We start from the raw sequence: 17948 nt of genomic DNA, 5'->3' as shown, positions 1-17948 counted from the left end.
GGGAGCAGAGCAAGGACGCCCGTTGGCTGAGCAGTAAAGTAAGTGCTAATCACAGTTCAACAGGCAGTTTAAAAAGAGCGCCAAAAGGAAGTAGTAGTCAGTTTGAAAAGTCCGGGAGCAGAGCAAGGACGCCCGTTGGCTGAGCAGTAAAGTAAGTGCTAATCACAGTTCAACAGGCAGTTTAAAAAGAGCGCCAAAAGGAAGTAGTAGTCAGTTTGAAAAGTCCGGGAGCAGAGCAAGGACGCCCGTTGGCTGAGCAGTAAAGTAAGTGCTAATCACAGTTCAACAGGCAGTTTAAGTGAGAAGTCAGGTAAATTGGACAATCAGGCAATTTAAATTGGTGATATAAGCAAGGCTCACAAAAGGGTGCAGCCCTGTTCAGGTGCAGCCCAGTGAGGGAAGTGCGAGTCTTTGGCTGCGAGTCTTCGGCGAGGAGGCTGAGGTGAGGAGGATACCATTGTTTTAAGCCAGAGCTGGTTATAGGCACAAGGTGATGGCGGAAAAGTTGGTGCGGTGTGTTTCCTGCAGGATGTGGGAAGACAGGGACGTCGCGGGAGCTTCTGGGAGCTACACCTGCAAGAACTGTGTCCAGGTGCAGCTCCTGAAGGGACGTGTGGTGGAGTTGGAGAGGCAGTTGGATGACCTCAGGGCCATCCGGGAATGCGAGAGTTTCCTCGACAGGACCTATTGTGAGGCTGTCACGCCAAGGGTCCAGGTCGAGCGAAGGTGGGAGACTGTTTCCGGGGGGAGTGGACGTGGACTACAGGAGACCCCAGTGGCTGTGCCTATTGCAAATAGGTATACCCTCTTGGGAACTGTCGGGGCAGAAGACGTTTCCAGTCCGAGTGGCGGACCTGTTGGCAAGGATACTCGACAGGGGAGACCGAAGTCTGGAAGAGCCGTAGTGGTCGGTGACTCCATAGTCCGAGGGACGGACAGAAGATTCTGTGGCAGCAGGAGGGACTTGAGGATGGTCTGTTGCCTCCCTGGTGCCAGGGTTCAACACATCACAGACCGGCTTCAGAAAATCCTAGCGAGGGAAGGCGATCAACCTGAAGTCGTTGTGCACGTGGGCACGAATGACGTCGGGCGGAAGAGGAAGGAGGTGCTACAGCGGGAGTTTAGAGAGTTGGGAAAAACGCTGAGAAGTAGGACGTCGAAGGTGGTTATCTCTGGACTGCTACCGGTACCTCGTGCTGGTGAGGCCAGGAACAGAGAGATAGAGGGTATGAATTTATGGCTGAGGGACTGGTGCAGAGAGCAGGGATTTAGATTTCTGGACCACTGGGATCTCTTCTGGGCTAGGGGTGACTTGTACAAAAGGGACGGGTTGCATCTTAACAGCAGGGGGACAAACATTCTGGCAGGCAGGTTTGCTAGTGTGACACCTGTGGCTTTAAACTAAGTAGTGGGGGGGAGGGGTTAACAAATTGTGAATATGAAGATGAGGTAAAAGGGAATACAGGAGATATTGCAAAAGACTCTAGGAAGAATGGGAACAGAAGTTCCAGAGCGGAAAAGAAATTAAGGGCAGGGCCAATTGTGAACGATGTGAGAGGGGAGGTAAATACAGAAGTTAAAGTGTTGTACTTAAATGCGCGTAGTATAAAAAATAAAGTGGATGAGCTTGAGGCTCAGTTAGTCATGGGCAAGTATGATGTTGTAGGGATCACTGAGACATGGCTACAAGAGGACCAGGGCTGGGAACTGAATATTCAGGGGTACACAACGTATAGAAAAGACAGACAGGTGGGCAGAGGGGGTGGGGTTGCTCTGATGGTAAGGAATGATATTCATTCCCTTGCAAGGGGTGACATAGAATCAGGAGATGTTGAATCAGTATGGATAGAAATGAGAAATTGTAAGGGTAAAAAGACCCTAATGGGAGTTATCTATAGGCCCCCAAACAGTAGCCTCGACTTAGGGTGCAAGTTAAATCAGGAGATAAAATTGGCGTGTCAAAAATGTAATGCTACGGTGGTTATGGGAGATTTCAACATGCAGGTAGACTGGGAAAATCAGGTTGGAAATGGACCCCAGGAAAGAGAGTTTGTAGAGTGCCTTCGAGATGGATTCTTAGAACAGCTTGTACTGGAGCCTACCAGGGAGAAGGCAATTCTGGATTTAGTGTTGTGTAATGATCCTGATCTGGTAAGGGGACTAGAGGTAAAAGAGCCATTAGGAGGCAGTGATCACAACATGATAAGTTTTACTCTGCAAATGGAAAGGCAGAAGGGAAAATCGGAAGTGTCGGTATTGCAGTATAGCAAAGGGGATTACAGAGGCATGAGGCGGGAGCTGGCCAAAATTGATTGGAAGGAGGCCCTAGCAGGGAAGACGGTAGAACAGCAATGGCAGGTATTCCTGGGAATAATGCAGAGGTTGCAGGATCAATTTATTCCAAAGAGGTGGAAAGACTCTAAGGGGAGTAAGAGACACCTGTGGCTGACAAGGGAAGTCAGGGACAGCATAAAAATTAAGGAGAGGAAGTATAACATAGCAAAGAAGAGTGGGAAGACAGAGGATTGGGACTCTTTTAAAGAGCAACAAAAGTTAACTAAAAAGGCAATACGAGGAGAAAAGATGAGGTACGAGGGTAAACTAGCCAATAATATAAAGGAGGATAGCAAAAGTTTTTTTAGGTACGTGAAGAGGAAAAAAATAGTCAAGGCAAATGTGGGTCCCTTGAAGACAGAAGCAGGGGAGTTTATTATGGGGAACAAAGAAATGGCAGACGAGTTAAACCGTTACTTTGGATCTGTCTTCACTGAGGAAGATACACACAATCTCCCAAATGTTCTAGGGGCTGGAGAACCTAGGGTGATGGAGGAACTGAAGGAAATCCACATTAGGCAGGAAATGGTTTTAGGTAGACTGATGGGACTGAAGGCTGATAAATCCCCAGGGCCTGATGGTCTGCATCCCAGAGTACTTAAGGAGGTGGCTCTAGAAATAGTGGAAGCATTGGAGATCATTTTTCAATGTTCTATAGATTCAGGATCAGTTCCTGTGGATTGGAGAATAGCAAATGTTATCCCACTTTTTAAGAAAGGAGGGAGAGAGAAAACGGGTAATTATAGACCAGTTAGTCTGACATCAGTGGTGGGGAAAATGCTGGAGTCAATTATAAAAGACGAAATTGCTGAGCATTTGGATAGCAGTAACGGGATCGTTCCGAGTCAGCATGGATTTACGAAGGGGAAATCATGCTTGACAAATCTACTGGAATTTTTTGAGGATGTAACTAGGAAAATTGACAAGGGAGAGTCAGTGGATGTGGTGTACCTCGACTTTCAGAAAGCCTTCGACAAGGTCCCACATAGGAGATTAGTGGGCAAAATTAGGGCACATGGTATTGGGGGTAGGGTACTGACATGGATAGAAAATTGGTTAACAGACAGAAAGCAAAGAGTGGGGATAAATGGGTCCCTTTCGGAATGGCAGGCAGTGACCAGTGGGGTACCGCAAGGTTCGGTGCTGGGACCCCAGCTATTTACGATATACATTAATGACTTAGACGAAGGGATTAAAAGTACCATTAGCAAATTTGCAGATGATACTAAGTTGGGGGGTAGTGTGAATTGTGAGGAAGATGCAATAAGGCTGCAGGGTGACCTGGACAGGTTGTGTGAGTGGGCGGATACATGGCAGATGCAGTTTAATGTAGATAAGTGTGAGGTTATTCACTTTGGAAGTAAGAATAGAAAGGCAGATTATTATCTGAATGGTGTCAAGTTAGGAGGAGGGGGAGTTCAACGAGATCTGGGTGTCCTAGTGCATCAGTCAATGAAAGGAAGCATGCAGGTTCAGCAGGCAGTGAAGAAAGCCAATGGAATGTTGGCCTTCGTAACAAGAGGAGTTGAGTATAGGAGCAAAGAGGTCCTTCTACAGTTGTACCGGGCCCTGGTGAGACCGCACCTGGAGTACTGTGTGCAGTTTTGGTCTCCAAATTTGAGGAAGGATATTCTTGCTATGGAGGGCGTGCAGCGTAGGTTCACTAGATTAATTCCCGGAATGGCGGGACTGTCGTATGTTGAAAGGCTGGAGCGATTGGGCTTGTATACACTGGAATTTAGAAGGATGAGGGGGGATCTTATTGAAACATATAAGATAATTAGGGGATTGGACACATTAGAGGCAGATAACATGTTCCCAATGTTGGGGGAGTCCAGAACAAGGGGCCACAGTTTGAGAATAAGGGGTAGGCCATTTAGAACGGAGATGAGGAAGAACTTTTTCAGTCAGAGGGTGGTGAAGGTGTGGAATTCTCTGCCTCAGAAGGCAGTGGAGGCCAGTTCGTTGGATGCTTTCAAGAGAGAGCTGGATAGAGCTCTTAAGGATAGCGGAGTGAGGGGGTATGGGGAGAAGGCAGGAACGGGGTACTGATTGATAGTGATCAGCCATGATCGCATTGAATGGCGGTGCTGGCTCGAAGGGCTGAATGGCCTACTCCTGCACCTATTGTCTATTGTCTATTGTCTAAATCTGATTTGAGTTTTTTTGAGGACGTGACCAAAAAGAACGATGAGGGCAGAGCTGCAGATGAATATATGGACTTCAGCAAAGCATTCGACAAGATTCCGCATTGTAGGCTACTCTGGAAGGTTAGATCACATGGGCTGATCACATGGTGAAAATAGGCTTCATGGAAGGAACACAGAGGATGATGGTGGAAGGTTGCTTCTCGGTCTGGAGACCTGTGACTAGTGGTGTGCCTCAGGGTTCGGTGCTGGGCCCATTACTGTTTGTGATATATATCAATGATTTGGATGAAAACATACATGGCAAGATGAGCAAGTTTGCTGATGATATAAAAGTGGGTGGTTTTGCAGATAGTGCTGATGGTTGTGAAAATTTGTAGCAGGATCTTGATCGATTGGCTAGGTGGGCTGAGGAATGTTTGATTAAATTTAATAGAGAGAAATGTGAGGTGTTGCATTTTGGGAAGTCTAACATGTGCAGGACCTACACAGTGAATGGTAAGGCTCTGGGGAGTGTTGTAGAGCAGAGGGATCTAGAGTGCAGGTGCATGGTTCCTTGAAGGTGTAGTCGCAGATAGACCGGGTGGTCATAAAAGGTTTTTGGCACATTTGCCTTCATCAGACAGAGTATTGAATATAGAAGTTGAGAGATCATGTTGCAATTGTATAAGACGCTGATGAGGCCACATTTAGAGTATTGTGTTCAGTTTTGGGCACTGTGTTATAAAAAAATATGTTGTCAAGCTGGAAAGGATACAGAGAAGATTTACGAGGATGTTGCCAGGACTAGAGGGTCTGAATTATAGGGAGAGGTTGAGTAGGATGGAACTCTATTCCTTGGAGAGTAGGAGGATGATTCCTTGGAGAGCAGGAGGATGAGGGGTATAACATGATGAGAGGAATAGATCAGGTAGATACAGAGTCTCTTGCCCAGAGCAGGTGAATCGAGGACCAGAGGACATAGGTTTACGGTGAAAGGGAAAAGATTTCATAGGAATCGGAGGGGTGATTGTTTTCACACAAAGGGTGGTGGGTGTGTGAAACAAACTGCCAAAGGAGGTATTTGAGTCTGGGACTATCTCAACATTTAAGAAACAGTTAGACAGATACATGGATAGGATGGATTTGGAGGGATATGGGCTAAACGTGGGCAGGTGGGACTAGTGTAGCTGGGACATGTTGGCTGGTGTGGGCAAGTTGGACCGAAAGGCCTGTTTCCACGCACTATGACTATGGTATAAATCTAATCTTTTCTACATACCACCTCAGAAACGTAACTAAATTTCACTTCCAACAAAACCAATACAAAAAAAATCAGAGCATCACTGTTTTGCCTTTACATCTTTAACAGATTAAGCAAAGATATGAGTACCACAATCTGTTTCTTCAACTTAACCATCTTCAGGCCTACAACATTTTGACATGCTCCCACAATTACAATCTCTGGTACATCACAGGTGTTTATTATTACTCTAGTGTGGTAGCTGTCAAGATCAGAAGTTCTGCAACTAGCTTTCAAAACATTAACAAGAAAGCTAATGGCATGTTGGCCTTCATTGCGAGGAAATTTGAGTTTAGGAGCAAGGAGTTCCTACTGCAGTTGTACAGGGCCCTGGTGAGACTGCACTTGGAGTATTGTGTGCAATTTTGATCTCCTAATTTGAGGAAGGACATTATTGCTATTGAGGGAGTGCAACGTAGTTTCACCAGGTTAATTCCCGGGATGGCGGGACAGACATATGATGAAGGAAAATTACAGTTCAGTCTGAAGAAGGGTCTCGACCCGAAACGTCGCCCATTCCTTCTCTCCCGAGATGCTGCCTGACCTGCTGAGTTACTCCAGCATTTTGTGAATAAATACCTTCAATTTGAACCAGCATCTGCAGTTACTTTCTTACACTATGATGAAGGAATGGGTCAACTGGGCTTGAAGTCGCTGGAATTTAGAAGGATGAGAGGGGATCTTATAGAAGCATATAAAATTCTTAGAGAATTGGACAGGGTAGATGCAGGAAAAATGTTCCCGATGTTGGGGGAGGTCCAGAACCAGGGGTTACAGTTTAAGAATAAGGGTTCGGCCATTTTGGACTGAAATGAAGAAATCTTTTTCACCCAGTGTGTTGTGAATCTGTGGAATTCTCTGCCACAGAATGCAGTGGAGGCCAATTCACTGCATGTTTACAAGAGAGACTTAGATTTAACACTTAGGGCTAAGGGAACCAACGGATATGGGGGAAAAGCCAGAATGGGCTACTGATTTTGGATGATCAGCCATGATCACATTGAATGCCGGTACTGGCTCGAAGGGCCGAATGGCCTACTCCTGCACCTATTTTCTAAGTTTCTATTGTGCCTCTATGTTCATGACCAGCATATTCCTGCACTGTACCAAACCTCACTTGGTTTGGTCCAGTGTCAATGCTGGATGCCTTGATATATTCAATACACTATGAAAATGCATTGTTTTATATTCAAAAGCCTTTTTTCTGAAGTCCTTAAATGTTCTTTTCAAACTTCCATCCTTCATTTTTTACCTGCAGGCTTACATTTCTACTCATCAGGAGAATGAAGACCAATTAAAAGCATTCAAATGTATTTCACGTTTATTTATATTCCACATATAAAACCTATTCTGCCAAGCAGAATCCTCTAAAACCCTGCAATTTTGCATTCCATCATTATTGCCAAATTAAGAACAATTTAAATAATTCCTTAAATTACTTAGAGGTTTATAAAATAACCTTTCAGTCACAACTTTGACATGGTTCCAAATGGTGGGCTACTCTAGAACGTGAGATCACATGGGATCCAAGGAGAGATAGCTGACGATAAAAAATTGGCTTCATGGAAGGAAGCAGAGGATGATGGTGGAAGGTTTTTTTCCAGACTGGAGGCCTGTGACTAGTGGTGTGCCTCCGGGTTCGGTATTAGGCCCACTGCTGTTTATCGTTTATATCAATGATTTGGATGAGAACGTACAAGGCATGATTAGTAAGTTTGCAGATTACATTGGTGGGTGGTATTGTAGATAGTAAAGATGGTTGTCAAAAATTGCAGCAAGATCTTGATCAGTTGGGCAGTTGACCTGAGGAATGGTTGATGGAGTTTAATACAGAGAAGTGCAAGGTGTTGCATTTCAGGAACTCTAAGCATGGCAGGGCTCTTGGAAGTATAAAGCAGAGGGCTCTAGGAGTGCACATACATTTGTAGAAAATGACATTACAGGTATAGGGTGGTCAAGGCGGCTTTGGCACATTGGCCTTCATCAGTCAGAGTATTGAGTATAGAAGTTGGGAGGTTATGTTATAAGCCACAAGACAATGGTGAGGCCTCATTTGGAGTATGGTGCTCAGTTTTAGTCACCCTGCTATAGAAAAAATGTTAAGAAGGAAAGGGTGCAGTGAAGATTTCCGAAGATGTTGCCAGGACTCGAGGGCCTGAGCAAGTGGTTGAGCAGCCAATGATTTTAGAATGTAGGAAGATGAGGGGTGATCATATAGTGGTATACAAGATCATGAGAAGAATAGATAGGGTAAATGTACAGGGTCGTTTACCCAGAGTAGAGAATCAAGAACTAAAGGACATATGTTTAATGTGAGGGGGGGAAAAGGTCTACTGTCATTTAATCATGGCTGCTCTAATTTTTCCTCTCAACCTCATTCTCCCTGCAGCTTTCGACACCCTGTCTAATCAAGAACCTATCATTAGCCACTTTAAAAACATAGTTGTCTGTGACAATCCATTCCAGCAACTTACAACCGTTTGGCTAAACAAATTCCTTATCTTCATTCTAAAGGTATATCCTTTTATTCTGAGGCTGTGTCCTCTGGTTCTAGACTTTCCCATTATTGGACGCTTTCCATGTCCACTCTTGGCCTTTCGCACTATCCAAGAGGTTTCAATGAGATCCCCCAATCATCCCCAGGATCAGTCTCATATACCTCTTCTAGACCCCCTCCAAAACTAGCACATCCATCATATATGGGCCCCAAAACTGCTCACAATATTTCAAACGTGGCTTCACCAGTGTCCTATAAAGCCTCAGTATTACATCCTTGCTTTTATAATCTAGCCCCCTCAAAATGAATGCCAACATCGCATTTGCCTTCCTTTCCACAGACGCAACCTGCCACTTAACCTTTTGGGAATCCAGCACCAACACTCCCAAGTCCCGTTGCACCTCTGATTTCTGAATCCTCTCCTCGTTTAGAAAGTAGTCTACGCCTTTATTTCTTCCACCAAAGTGCATGCCCATACATTTTACCCACGCTGTATTCCATTTTCCGCTTCTTTGCCCACTCTCCCAAACTGTCCCAAGTCCTTCCACAGCCTCCCTGTTTCCTCAATATTACCAGCTCCATCACCTATCTTTGTATCATCCACAAACTGGGCCACAAAGCCAATTCCATCATTCAGATCATCTCAACTGACCCGTGTAGACACAAGGAACTGCAGAATGGGTCAGGCAGCAACTCTGGAAAATATGGATAGGCGACATTTCACGTAAAGACCCTTCGGGGGTGAAGCGAAGAAAGTTGCAGATGTGTTGCTACAAATTAGCTTTATCTGATAGCTGCTTGGAATCAAATAGGTTTAATTGAGTTTTTGAAAATTATAGTTAATATAGTTCAACATCACTTACCTTTTTCAATATAAGTCTTTGGTGCCCATTGAGGGTCGGAATCAGCATATGGGTCATTGTATTGCACGACTGCTGCCTCTTCATCCTCATAGTCCACAGGGGGTGGGGGAGGTGGAGGTGGTGATTCATCAAACATCGGTAAATCATCTGGTGGTGGAGGTGGAGGGGGGGTTGGACTATCAGCAACTGCAACAATGTGCAAATTTAGAGATATAATCAGATATTTAACATTTTACTTTTTATTCAATACAATAAATCAAATTAGCATGCATTTTGTATTTCAAGCTTTTACAAAACATGCAGAGGTGCAAGACCAGTTAGTCAGAATCATTTAAGTTCTGCATAAAGATTTTTACTGCAAGCTGCCTCAATTAACATCCAATTCCAAACAGCATTCAAAAGTTTATAATTTGATGCATCTTATTTCAGTTGTTCAAAGGTAGCTTAAAATGCAAACTTTGGTGGGACTAATAATACTACACAAAATCTAATGTTGATCCTTTTATGAAAGGATTTTACAAAGATCTATTTGTGAAATGGTTTATAGGTCATATTTAAAAATATTCAGCATCTGTACAAAGATCAATTTAGATCATTCAAAACAATGTGATTGTAAAATAGATTTAATCATGTAATGATGCAATTTTGATCCATTTCCTTATAACAAATAAGTATGGAAACACTACATTTTTAATAAAAGTCTTGCTTCCTTTTGGAAAGATAAGTGGAAATGTTATCAGAAGTGTGAAATAAAAACCATACTGCAGGACCCGGCAAATTTAATTCAAATACAGCAATTCAAATAACTGCTCTATATAATTTGTGTATAATTCAGTGTAACGAGTAAACATGGCTTACCATTTGTATGACGTTCAAGAATCAATATATACAATTAACAGTCCAATAGGTATTAACTTTGTATTCCTAGATTTTAATAATGAGACCGGCAACACTCAGCACATCTTTCTGCAGACAAAAACTAAAACATTCTTTGCACAAATGTAAAACTATATAGCAAGATGAACAGGAAGTTTATTAATTCTCAATTCTAACACATGCGTAGAATGATAAATGCAACAGGTTGCCACTAAAAAGATTATCAGACGTGCGATATACAGAATGTTCCATTGAAAACCAAGCTTCATTGATTTAATTAACCAAAAATGGAATTTAGAATTCCATTCCAACACAAAAATATGGTGCCTGAATCAACTAGCTTATTATCTACTTAACTGCACAAAAATAATTTAGATTATTTGAAATTGCATGCAAAGTTTTGAGCCTGGAAAAAAATCTGCACAGAAAGGAGCAATTTGGCTTCAATTTTATTTTGAGAAATCCAATAATGATTCCTGCTGCCAAATTTTAATATTTACAGGTCTGATCCAAGATAGGCAGCCGAGTTCAAACATAGACCAGCTCATATACCAAGACATTTATAGGACCTGGATATTGCACATCAAAGAAACAAGGAAAAGCAGTGCCTGCAATCGAAAATGTATCAACTAGCACATAGCTGAAGAAGTGTTCCAAGTGCAAAGCAGTAGAGAAAGTTCCAGAACTTGTGAAAACGTCAATCATGCAATCTTCTGACCTTAAATGAAAAATGAATGCTCAAGCCTTTAAACTTACTGTTTTCTTGCACCCTGGCCACGAAGCCTGTGAGAGGTATCTGTGGAGTCAGTTGAGGCATAGGGGGAGGGGGTGGAGCTAGGGATGCTGGCAAGAACAAACGCCATGTTGGAGCAACATGAAGAGCAGAAGGAAAAGGCAAACACAAAAAGCTGTCATTCACATTGAATGAGAACACACAATTGCTTATTGGGGCAGTGCAACCTCATTTCTCCAAGTACAAAAATCTTTTTTTTTTTTTGAATAGGAATTCTACGGTTTAGGTTTAAATCAGAGTATTTAAAGTACTATTGGAAATGTAATCAGTTGGATCCCACACCCAAGTCTTAGCTAATAGCCAAATATTTGCCTGTAGTAAATAAGGTTCCACTGCAGTAATATTTTTAAAGAGTGTGAGGTACTCAATCACAAATTTTAGATGACAAAACAAGAAACCTCCAATTCCCCCCCCAAGACAAAGGTTCCAAAAATGTGATGGTTATAAAATCAATTAACGTTAATTAAAAGGAACCATCCAACTGAGATAACATCCGTTTATCCTTTTAAATCATCTTCATCATCTCGCAATTACAATGTTAAAGCACTGGACAGAAAACAGGTCTTGAGGATTTACTTCAGCAAGCTTCTTTCTGTTAGTGGAAGTAAGTTAATTGGCTGGGTAAATGTAAAAATTGTCCCTAATGGGTGTAGGATAGTGTTAATGTACGGGGATCGCTGGGCGGCACGGACTTGGTGGGCCGAAAAGGCCTGTTTCCGACTGTATGTATATGATATGATATGATATGATAAGTATGTCCCAAGGCTGTCAAATGCAAATGGAAACTGCAAACAAAATGTAGCTTTGGTCTAGTCAAACAACAGTATTGGGAGTAACTCAGCGGGTCAGGCAGCATCTCGGGAGAGAAGGAATGGGTGACCTTTCAGGTCGAGACCCTTCTTCGGACTGATGTCAGGTGAGGGGGAGGGGCAAAGAATGGATGTGGTTGGCAGCAGGAAGACAGTGGGGGAACTAGGAAGGGGGAGGGGAAGAGAGGGACAGAGGAACTATCTGAAGTTAGAGAAATCAATGTTCATACCGCTGGGGTGTAAGCTGCCCAAGCGAAATATGAGATGCTGTTCCTCCAATTTGCGGTGGGCCTCACTATGACAATGGAGGAGGCCCATGATATAAAGGTCAGACTGGGAGTGGGAGGGGGAATTGAAGTGCTGAGCCACCGGGAGATCAAGTTGGTTAAAGCAGACTGGGCAGCTTAAAATCTGCATCAACTTTACCAACTTTGTGCATGTTAAGGTTACTAATTTACAGAAAATTGTACAGGTTGTTAATTTTAATTGCAGATCTAAAATGGTAATTTTGCATCAAAATGTCAGATAAAAGACCATTTTAAATGGTAAATTGAAACTGGCAACTACATATATGTGACCTGGCCTTTTTTTGTGCCAATGGCCTAATTTTCAAAAAGCTCATTAAATACAGCAAAATCAACAATCTGACAGATTACGGCACCCAAATGGCTGCAAACATGAAAACAGCCCTCTTAGAAACAGAAAATAGGTGCAATACACAATAGGTGCAGGAGTAGGCCATTCCACCCCCTCGAGCCAATGTGATCATGGCTGATCATTCACAATCTGTACCCCGTTCCTGCCCTCTCCCCATACCCCCTGACTCTGCTATCATTAAGAGCTCCATCGAACTCTCTCTTGAAAGCATCCAGAGAATTGGTCTCCACTTCTGAGGCAGAGAATTCCACAGATTTACAACTCCCTGACTGAAAAAGTTTTTCCTCATCTCTGTTCTAAATGGTCTACCCCTTATTCTTAAACTGTGGCCCCTGGTTCTGGACTCCCCAACATTGGGAACATGTTTCCTGCCTCTAATGTGTCCAGTCCCTGAATAATCTTATGTTTCAATAAGATCCCCTCTCATTCTTCTAAATTCCAGTGTATACAAGCCTAGTCGCTCCAGTCTTTCAACAGATGACAGTCCTGTCATTCCGGGAATTAACCTAGTGAACCTACGCTGCACTTCCTCAATAGCAAGAATGTCCTTCCTCAAATTTGGAGACCAAAACAGCACACAGTACTCCAGGTGCAGTCTCACTAGGGCCTTGTACAACTGCAGAAGGATCTCTTTGCTCCTATACTCAACTCCTCTTGTCAAAGTCTACAGAGAGACTTGGGCCTTTTGGAAGGGTGGGCTGAAAGATGGCAGATGGAGTTTAATGCTGATAAGTGTGAGGTGCTGCATTTTGGTAGGACAAATCAAAATAGGACGTACAGGGTAAATGGTAGGGAATTGAGGAATGCAGTGGAACAGAGGGATCTGGGAATAACTGTGCATTGTTCCCTGAAGGTGGAATCTCATGTGGATAGGGTGGTGAAGAAGGCGTTTGGTATGCTTGCCTTTATAAATCAGAGCATCGAGTATAGAAGTTGGGATGTAATGTTGAAATTGTACAGGGCATTGGTGAGGCCAAATCTGGAGTATGGTGTGCAGTTCTGGTCGCCAAATTATAGGAAGGATGTCGACAAAATGGAGAGGGTACAGAGGAGATTTACTAGAATGTTGCCTGGGTTTCAGCACTTAGGCTACAGAGAGAGGTTGAACAGGTTGGGTCTTTATTCTTTGGAGCGTAGAAGGTTGAGGGGGGACTTGATAGAGGTTTTTAAAATTTTGAGAGGGACGGACAGAGTTGACGTGGGTAGGCTTTTCCCTTTGAGAGTGGGGAAGATTCCAACAAGGGGACATAGCTTCAGAATTGAGGGACAAAGGTTTAGGGGTAACATGAGGGGGAACTTCTTTACTCAGAGGGTTGTGGCTGTATGGAATGGGCTTCCGGTGGAAGTGGTGGAGGCTGGCTCGATTTTATTATTTAAGAGTAAATTGGATAGGTATATGGATAGGAGGGGATTGGAGGGTTATGGTCTGAGTGCAGGTAGATGAGACTAGGTCAGGGAGAATGGTCGGCGTGGACTGGTAGGGCCGGACAGGCCTGTTTCCATGCTGTAGTTGTTATATATATATGTTATATGTTATAAAGGCCAACATGCCATTAGCTTTCTTCACTGCCTGTTGTACCTGCATGCTTACTTTAAGTGACTTGATGAACAAGGACACCCAAATCTCTTTGTACATCCCCATTTCCTAACTTGACACCATTCAGATAATATTCTGCCTTCCTGTTCTTACCACCAAAGTGGATAACATCATATTTATCCACATTAAACTGCATCTGCCATGCATCCACCCACTAACACAGCCTGTCCTAGTCACCCTGCATCCTCATACCATCCTCCTCAGTTCACACTGCCACCCAGCTTTGTGTCGTCTGCAAATTTGTTAATGTTACTTTTAATCCCTTCATCTAAGTCATTAATGTATATTGTAAATAGCTGCTGTCCAAGCACCAAGCCTTGCAGTACCCCACTAGTCACTGCCTGCCATTATGAAAGGAACACATTAATCCCTACTCTTTGTTTCCTGTCTGCCAACCAATTTTCTATCCATGTCAGCACCCTACCCTCAATACCATGTGCTCTAATCTTGCCCACTAATCTCCTATGTGGGACCTTATCAAAGGCTTTCTGAAAGTCCAGGTACACTACATCCACCTGCTCTCCCTTGTGCAGGCGTAGGACATTCGGCCCTTTGAGCCAGCACCGCCATTCAATATCATGGCTGATCATCCAAAATCAGTACCCTGGTCTTGCTTTCACCCCCATCTCCCTTGATTCTGATAGCCCTAAGAGCTTTTTCTAAGTCTCTTGAAAACATCCAGTGAATTGGCCTCCACTGCCTTCTGTGGCAGAGAATTCCACAGATTCACAACTCTCTGGGTGATTTCTTAGCAGACATCAGTAATTAGCACATATTTTGTATACTGAATTCCCACCATGTACTCGAAACAGGATGTAACTGTAATGAACCTACAATCTTAGTGTTGCTCCCTTTCAACATTAGGCCAGTACCAGAAAAGACAAAAAAAAGGAACCTTGACAAGTAGAATAGAGAACATTTAGGAAGGAAAACTAAGCAAACCACAAAATTGCGTAGAGTGAAATAGCAGCTTTCTATTTGAAGAGTTCACAGGAAGACTAACTGATAACTGGGCCTCATGAATTTGACAACAACTTTTAAAAAGAGATAAATAGACCAGAGACATATTTACCTCAATTCCTTAAAGTCAGACTATTCATAAACACATATTCACTAATGGGAGCAGAAAGGGAGCCATGGTAGCATGTGGAAGGGGGGGGGGGGGGGGTGAGAAGGGGAGGTAGCTGCCTAGCTGGTGTCAGAACATATGGGAAAAATGCCAAGACATGAAATAATAGCCCTCACTGTTCTAATAAGTTCACCTCGACTCTGGACCCTGACAAGGTCAATGTATGCAGCAGCACATTTTGCAAAAACAACTGCTTTCGTCAAAAGAAAAATTATTTATTCTCAATTATCAAGTTTCTTAATAAGACCTCTGAGGGTAGACTCTCATATAAATCTCATTAACTACAGAGGTATCACCAGTCCTGCAAATATACATCCATTTCCAGAAGTTGAACATGCAATTTTGCAGTTTGAATACACCTTAAACTGCCCAGATTGCTCACATGGCTCCCTGTAAAATGTGCATAATAATGTCCAAAACAAAACTGTCTGTCCTCGTATAACATTGCTTCAACTACCCAGTGATCTGAGCCAATTCAGAAATAGTCATTCATTTGACCATAGGTTTAATGGTTTGTCCTTATGTAAACAAAACCTTAACAATCCACATTTGCATTGGTCGTGTTTAATGTTTTAAGAGATGATCCAGAACAAGTTGGAAGATTGAAAAAGCAATTCAGTGGTTTGTGTCACAAATTTGCACATTTCAAGATGTCCTAGTTCAAATTTAACAAATGTTTGAACCAACCAAATTGGTTTGCTGATTCTGTGTCAGAAAAACATCTGAAAAGCCAAATTTCCAAACCTGATCTTTCAGTTTGGGGACACTCCAGTTGCTTTGTATGTGCTAATGCAAAAAAAAAAAAAAAAAATTGCCTTTCAAACCATTGCTGTTACAAATCCATTGTGGAAAGGTATTCCCATAATGATCTAGCCAAAAGATTGAGCATGCCTCTAGTGATTGAAAATCCTGGTCATCATTGATCAGCTATCCATTTCCCCAGTTGGGATATCACGTCCCCTGTCACTCACACAAGCATTCTGTACAGCTTGCAAAGCATACATAGATCAGATATCAAATATTGAGATATATCCTCGAGAAAGATGTGGGTTAGTTTCATTTGGCATCATTTTCAACATAGATATCGTAGGCCAAAGTTCCTGTCCTGTTCCAGTTCCTGTGTTGTTCTATACTCTACTCTAAACTCTGTATCTACCTCCAATATTGGCTGTTTTACTTCCCCATTTTACGAGAGTCATGCAATTTGAAAATGGGCCCTTCGGCCCAATTCACCTCTGTCACCTCAGTTGGTCTGAGCCAGACAATTTAGCCCATATCCTTCTTGAATTTTTCCTATTCATGTACCTGCCCAAATGTCTTTTAAACATTGTAATCATACCTGCATCTACAGCTTGTTCTGGCAGCTCATTCCATATATCCATCATCTTTTGTGTGAAATGTTTGTTCCCAAGGTCCTTTTCAAATCCCCCCCCCTCAACATAAACATGCCCTCTACTTTTAGACTCCTCTACCCAGGAAAGAAGTGAGCGACCATTCATCTTAGCTACCACCCTCACAAATTGAGAAAACCTCTGTAAGGTCACCCCTCAGCCTCCTTTGCTTCAGTGAAATCAGTCGCATCTTTCCAGTCTTTCCTTATAGTTCAAGCCCTCCAGTTCCAGCCACATCCTTGTGAATCTGTTCTGCACCCTTTCCCGCTTAATCATATCCTCTCTACAGCATGGTGACCAGAACTGAGCACAATATTCCATGTGCAGTCTCACCGAACACTTATAGAGCTATAATATAATATCCCAACTTTCCATGCTCCATCCAATGAAGATAGTGTGTTTTCTTCATCACCTTACCCCTCATTATTTTGCCATTTATTTCAAGGTCATTCCTCAGTCTCGAGTGAAAACAGTCTCAGCCTCTCCTAACTCTAATCCCCACAGAATCCTTGAGTCCTTTCTGCATCTTCTCTATCTTAATTACATCCTTTTTACAGTATGCCAACCAGAACCAAACACAATATTCCATGTGCCATCCAACTAATATATTGTTCAACTGTAACATTATGTCCCAACTCATTATACTTAATGCACTGTCCAATAAAGGCAAGTGTGCAAACGACTTCATCACCTTGTCTGGCCTATGTCACCAAGTTCAGGGATCTATTGCGTGTGTACTCCTACATCTCTCTGTTCTAGATCACTCCCCAGGACCCTGTCATTCATGGTGTATGTCCTGCCCCGGGTTAACTTCCCAAAATGCATCACTTTGTACTTGTGCGAGTTAAATTCCATTAGCCTTTGCTCACTGTTATTGCAGGCACTTATAGTACTAAGTGCATAATGTTTCACTGTCAGAACGGAACCATGCAAGATATTCAAAATGACAATAAACACAACAAAACATATCCAATGAGACTTCAAGCCTCAATTAGCTCAACATGCAACACCGATATGCATTTGGAAGCAGTATTAAAGAAAAAGCCTTACTTGAATTTTGAGCATAAAGAGGGCCACCATTAATATGAGGCTGCACAGAAAACTGAGCTGTCACCAAAGGATTTCGCCTGAAGCCCCCAGAAGAAGCTGTAGAGGTTGTGGAATTATGCCGAGAGATCTGCCTGGTCATGGTACTGTATTGGGAACCAGGGGCCGAACCAGGGCCAGCTGAATGAGTTAGGTAGGAGCAGGAGGAGGAAAAAAGAAAGTATTATTCCATAATTCCCAATAGATTTGATTAGTGGAAGAAAACCAACATTCAAACCAGGCAAAGGAGGAAAAATGTGAGCGGATACAATAAACGATGCATTAAAGTCAAACAGACATAAAACTGTCATCACCAAGGATAAGCATCACCTGGTGTCACAGCTCCTGTTCATCTTACCATTGGAAAAAAAATTAAAAGTAGCACTGATTATATGCATTTTACCCATTCTTTCTAGAGTTCCAAATCTTACTTCTTGTTGAATCTGGACGTAGACACGGAGAAACTCAAACAAAAATACAAACTTTA

General features: G+C 42.8%; 1 protein-coding gene across 8 annotated transcripts in view; it reads right to left on the bottom strand.

The window, feature by feature from the left end:
- abi1a (abl-interactor 1a) overlaps positions 1 to 17948 on the bottom strand; it is a 96350-nt gene that overhangs the window by 4569 nt on the left and 73833 nt on the right. For 3 of the 8 annotated variants that reach the window (XM_078416057.1, XM_078416014.1, XM_078416022.1), the window contains 3 exons: positions 17426 to 17602; positions 10756 to 10842; positions 9124 to 9309 (listed from right to left, as the gene is read on the bottom strand). In XM_078416057.1, coding sequence (XP_078272183.1) covers positions 9124 to 9309; positions 10756 to 10842; positions 17426 to 17602 — 450 coding nt within the window. The remainder of the gene's footprint in view (positions 1 to 9123; positions 9310 to 10755; positions 10843 to 17425; positions 17603 to 17948) is intronic. The other 5 variants (XM_078416037.1, XM_078416043.1, XM_078416049.1 and 2 more) reach the window with 2 other exon arrangements.

Source organism: Rhinoraja longicauda, chromosome 2, assembly GCF_053455715.1.
Source record: "Rhinoraja longicauda isolate Sanriku21f chromosome 2, sRhiLon1.1, whole genome shotgun sequence".
Lineage (NCBI taxonomy): Eukaryota > Metazoa > Chordata > Chondrichthyes > Rajiformes > Arhynchobatidae > Rhinoraja > Rhinoraja longicauda.
Note: the sequence above shows the minus strand (reverse complement) of the source record. Positions and strands in the feature narration are given on the sequence as shown.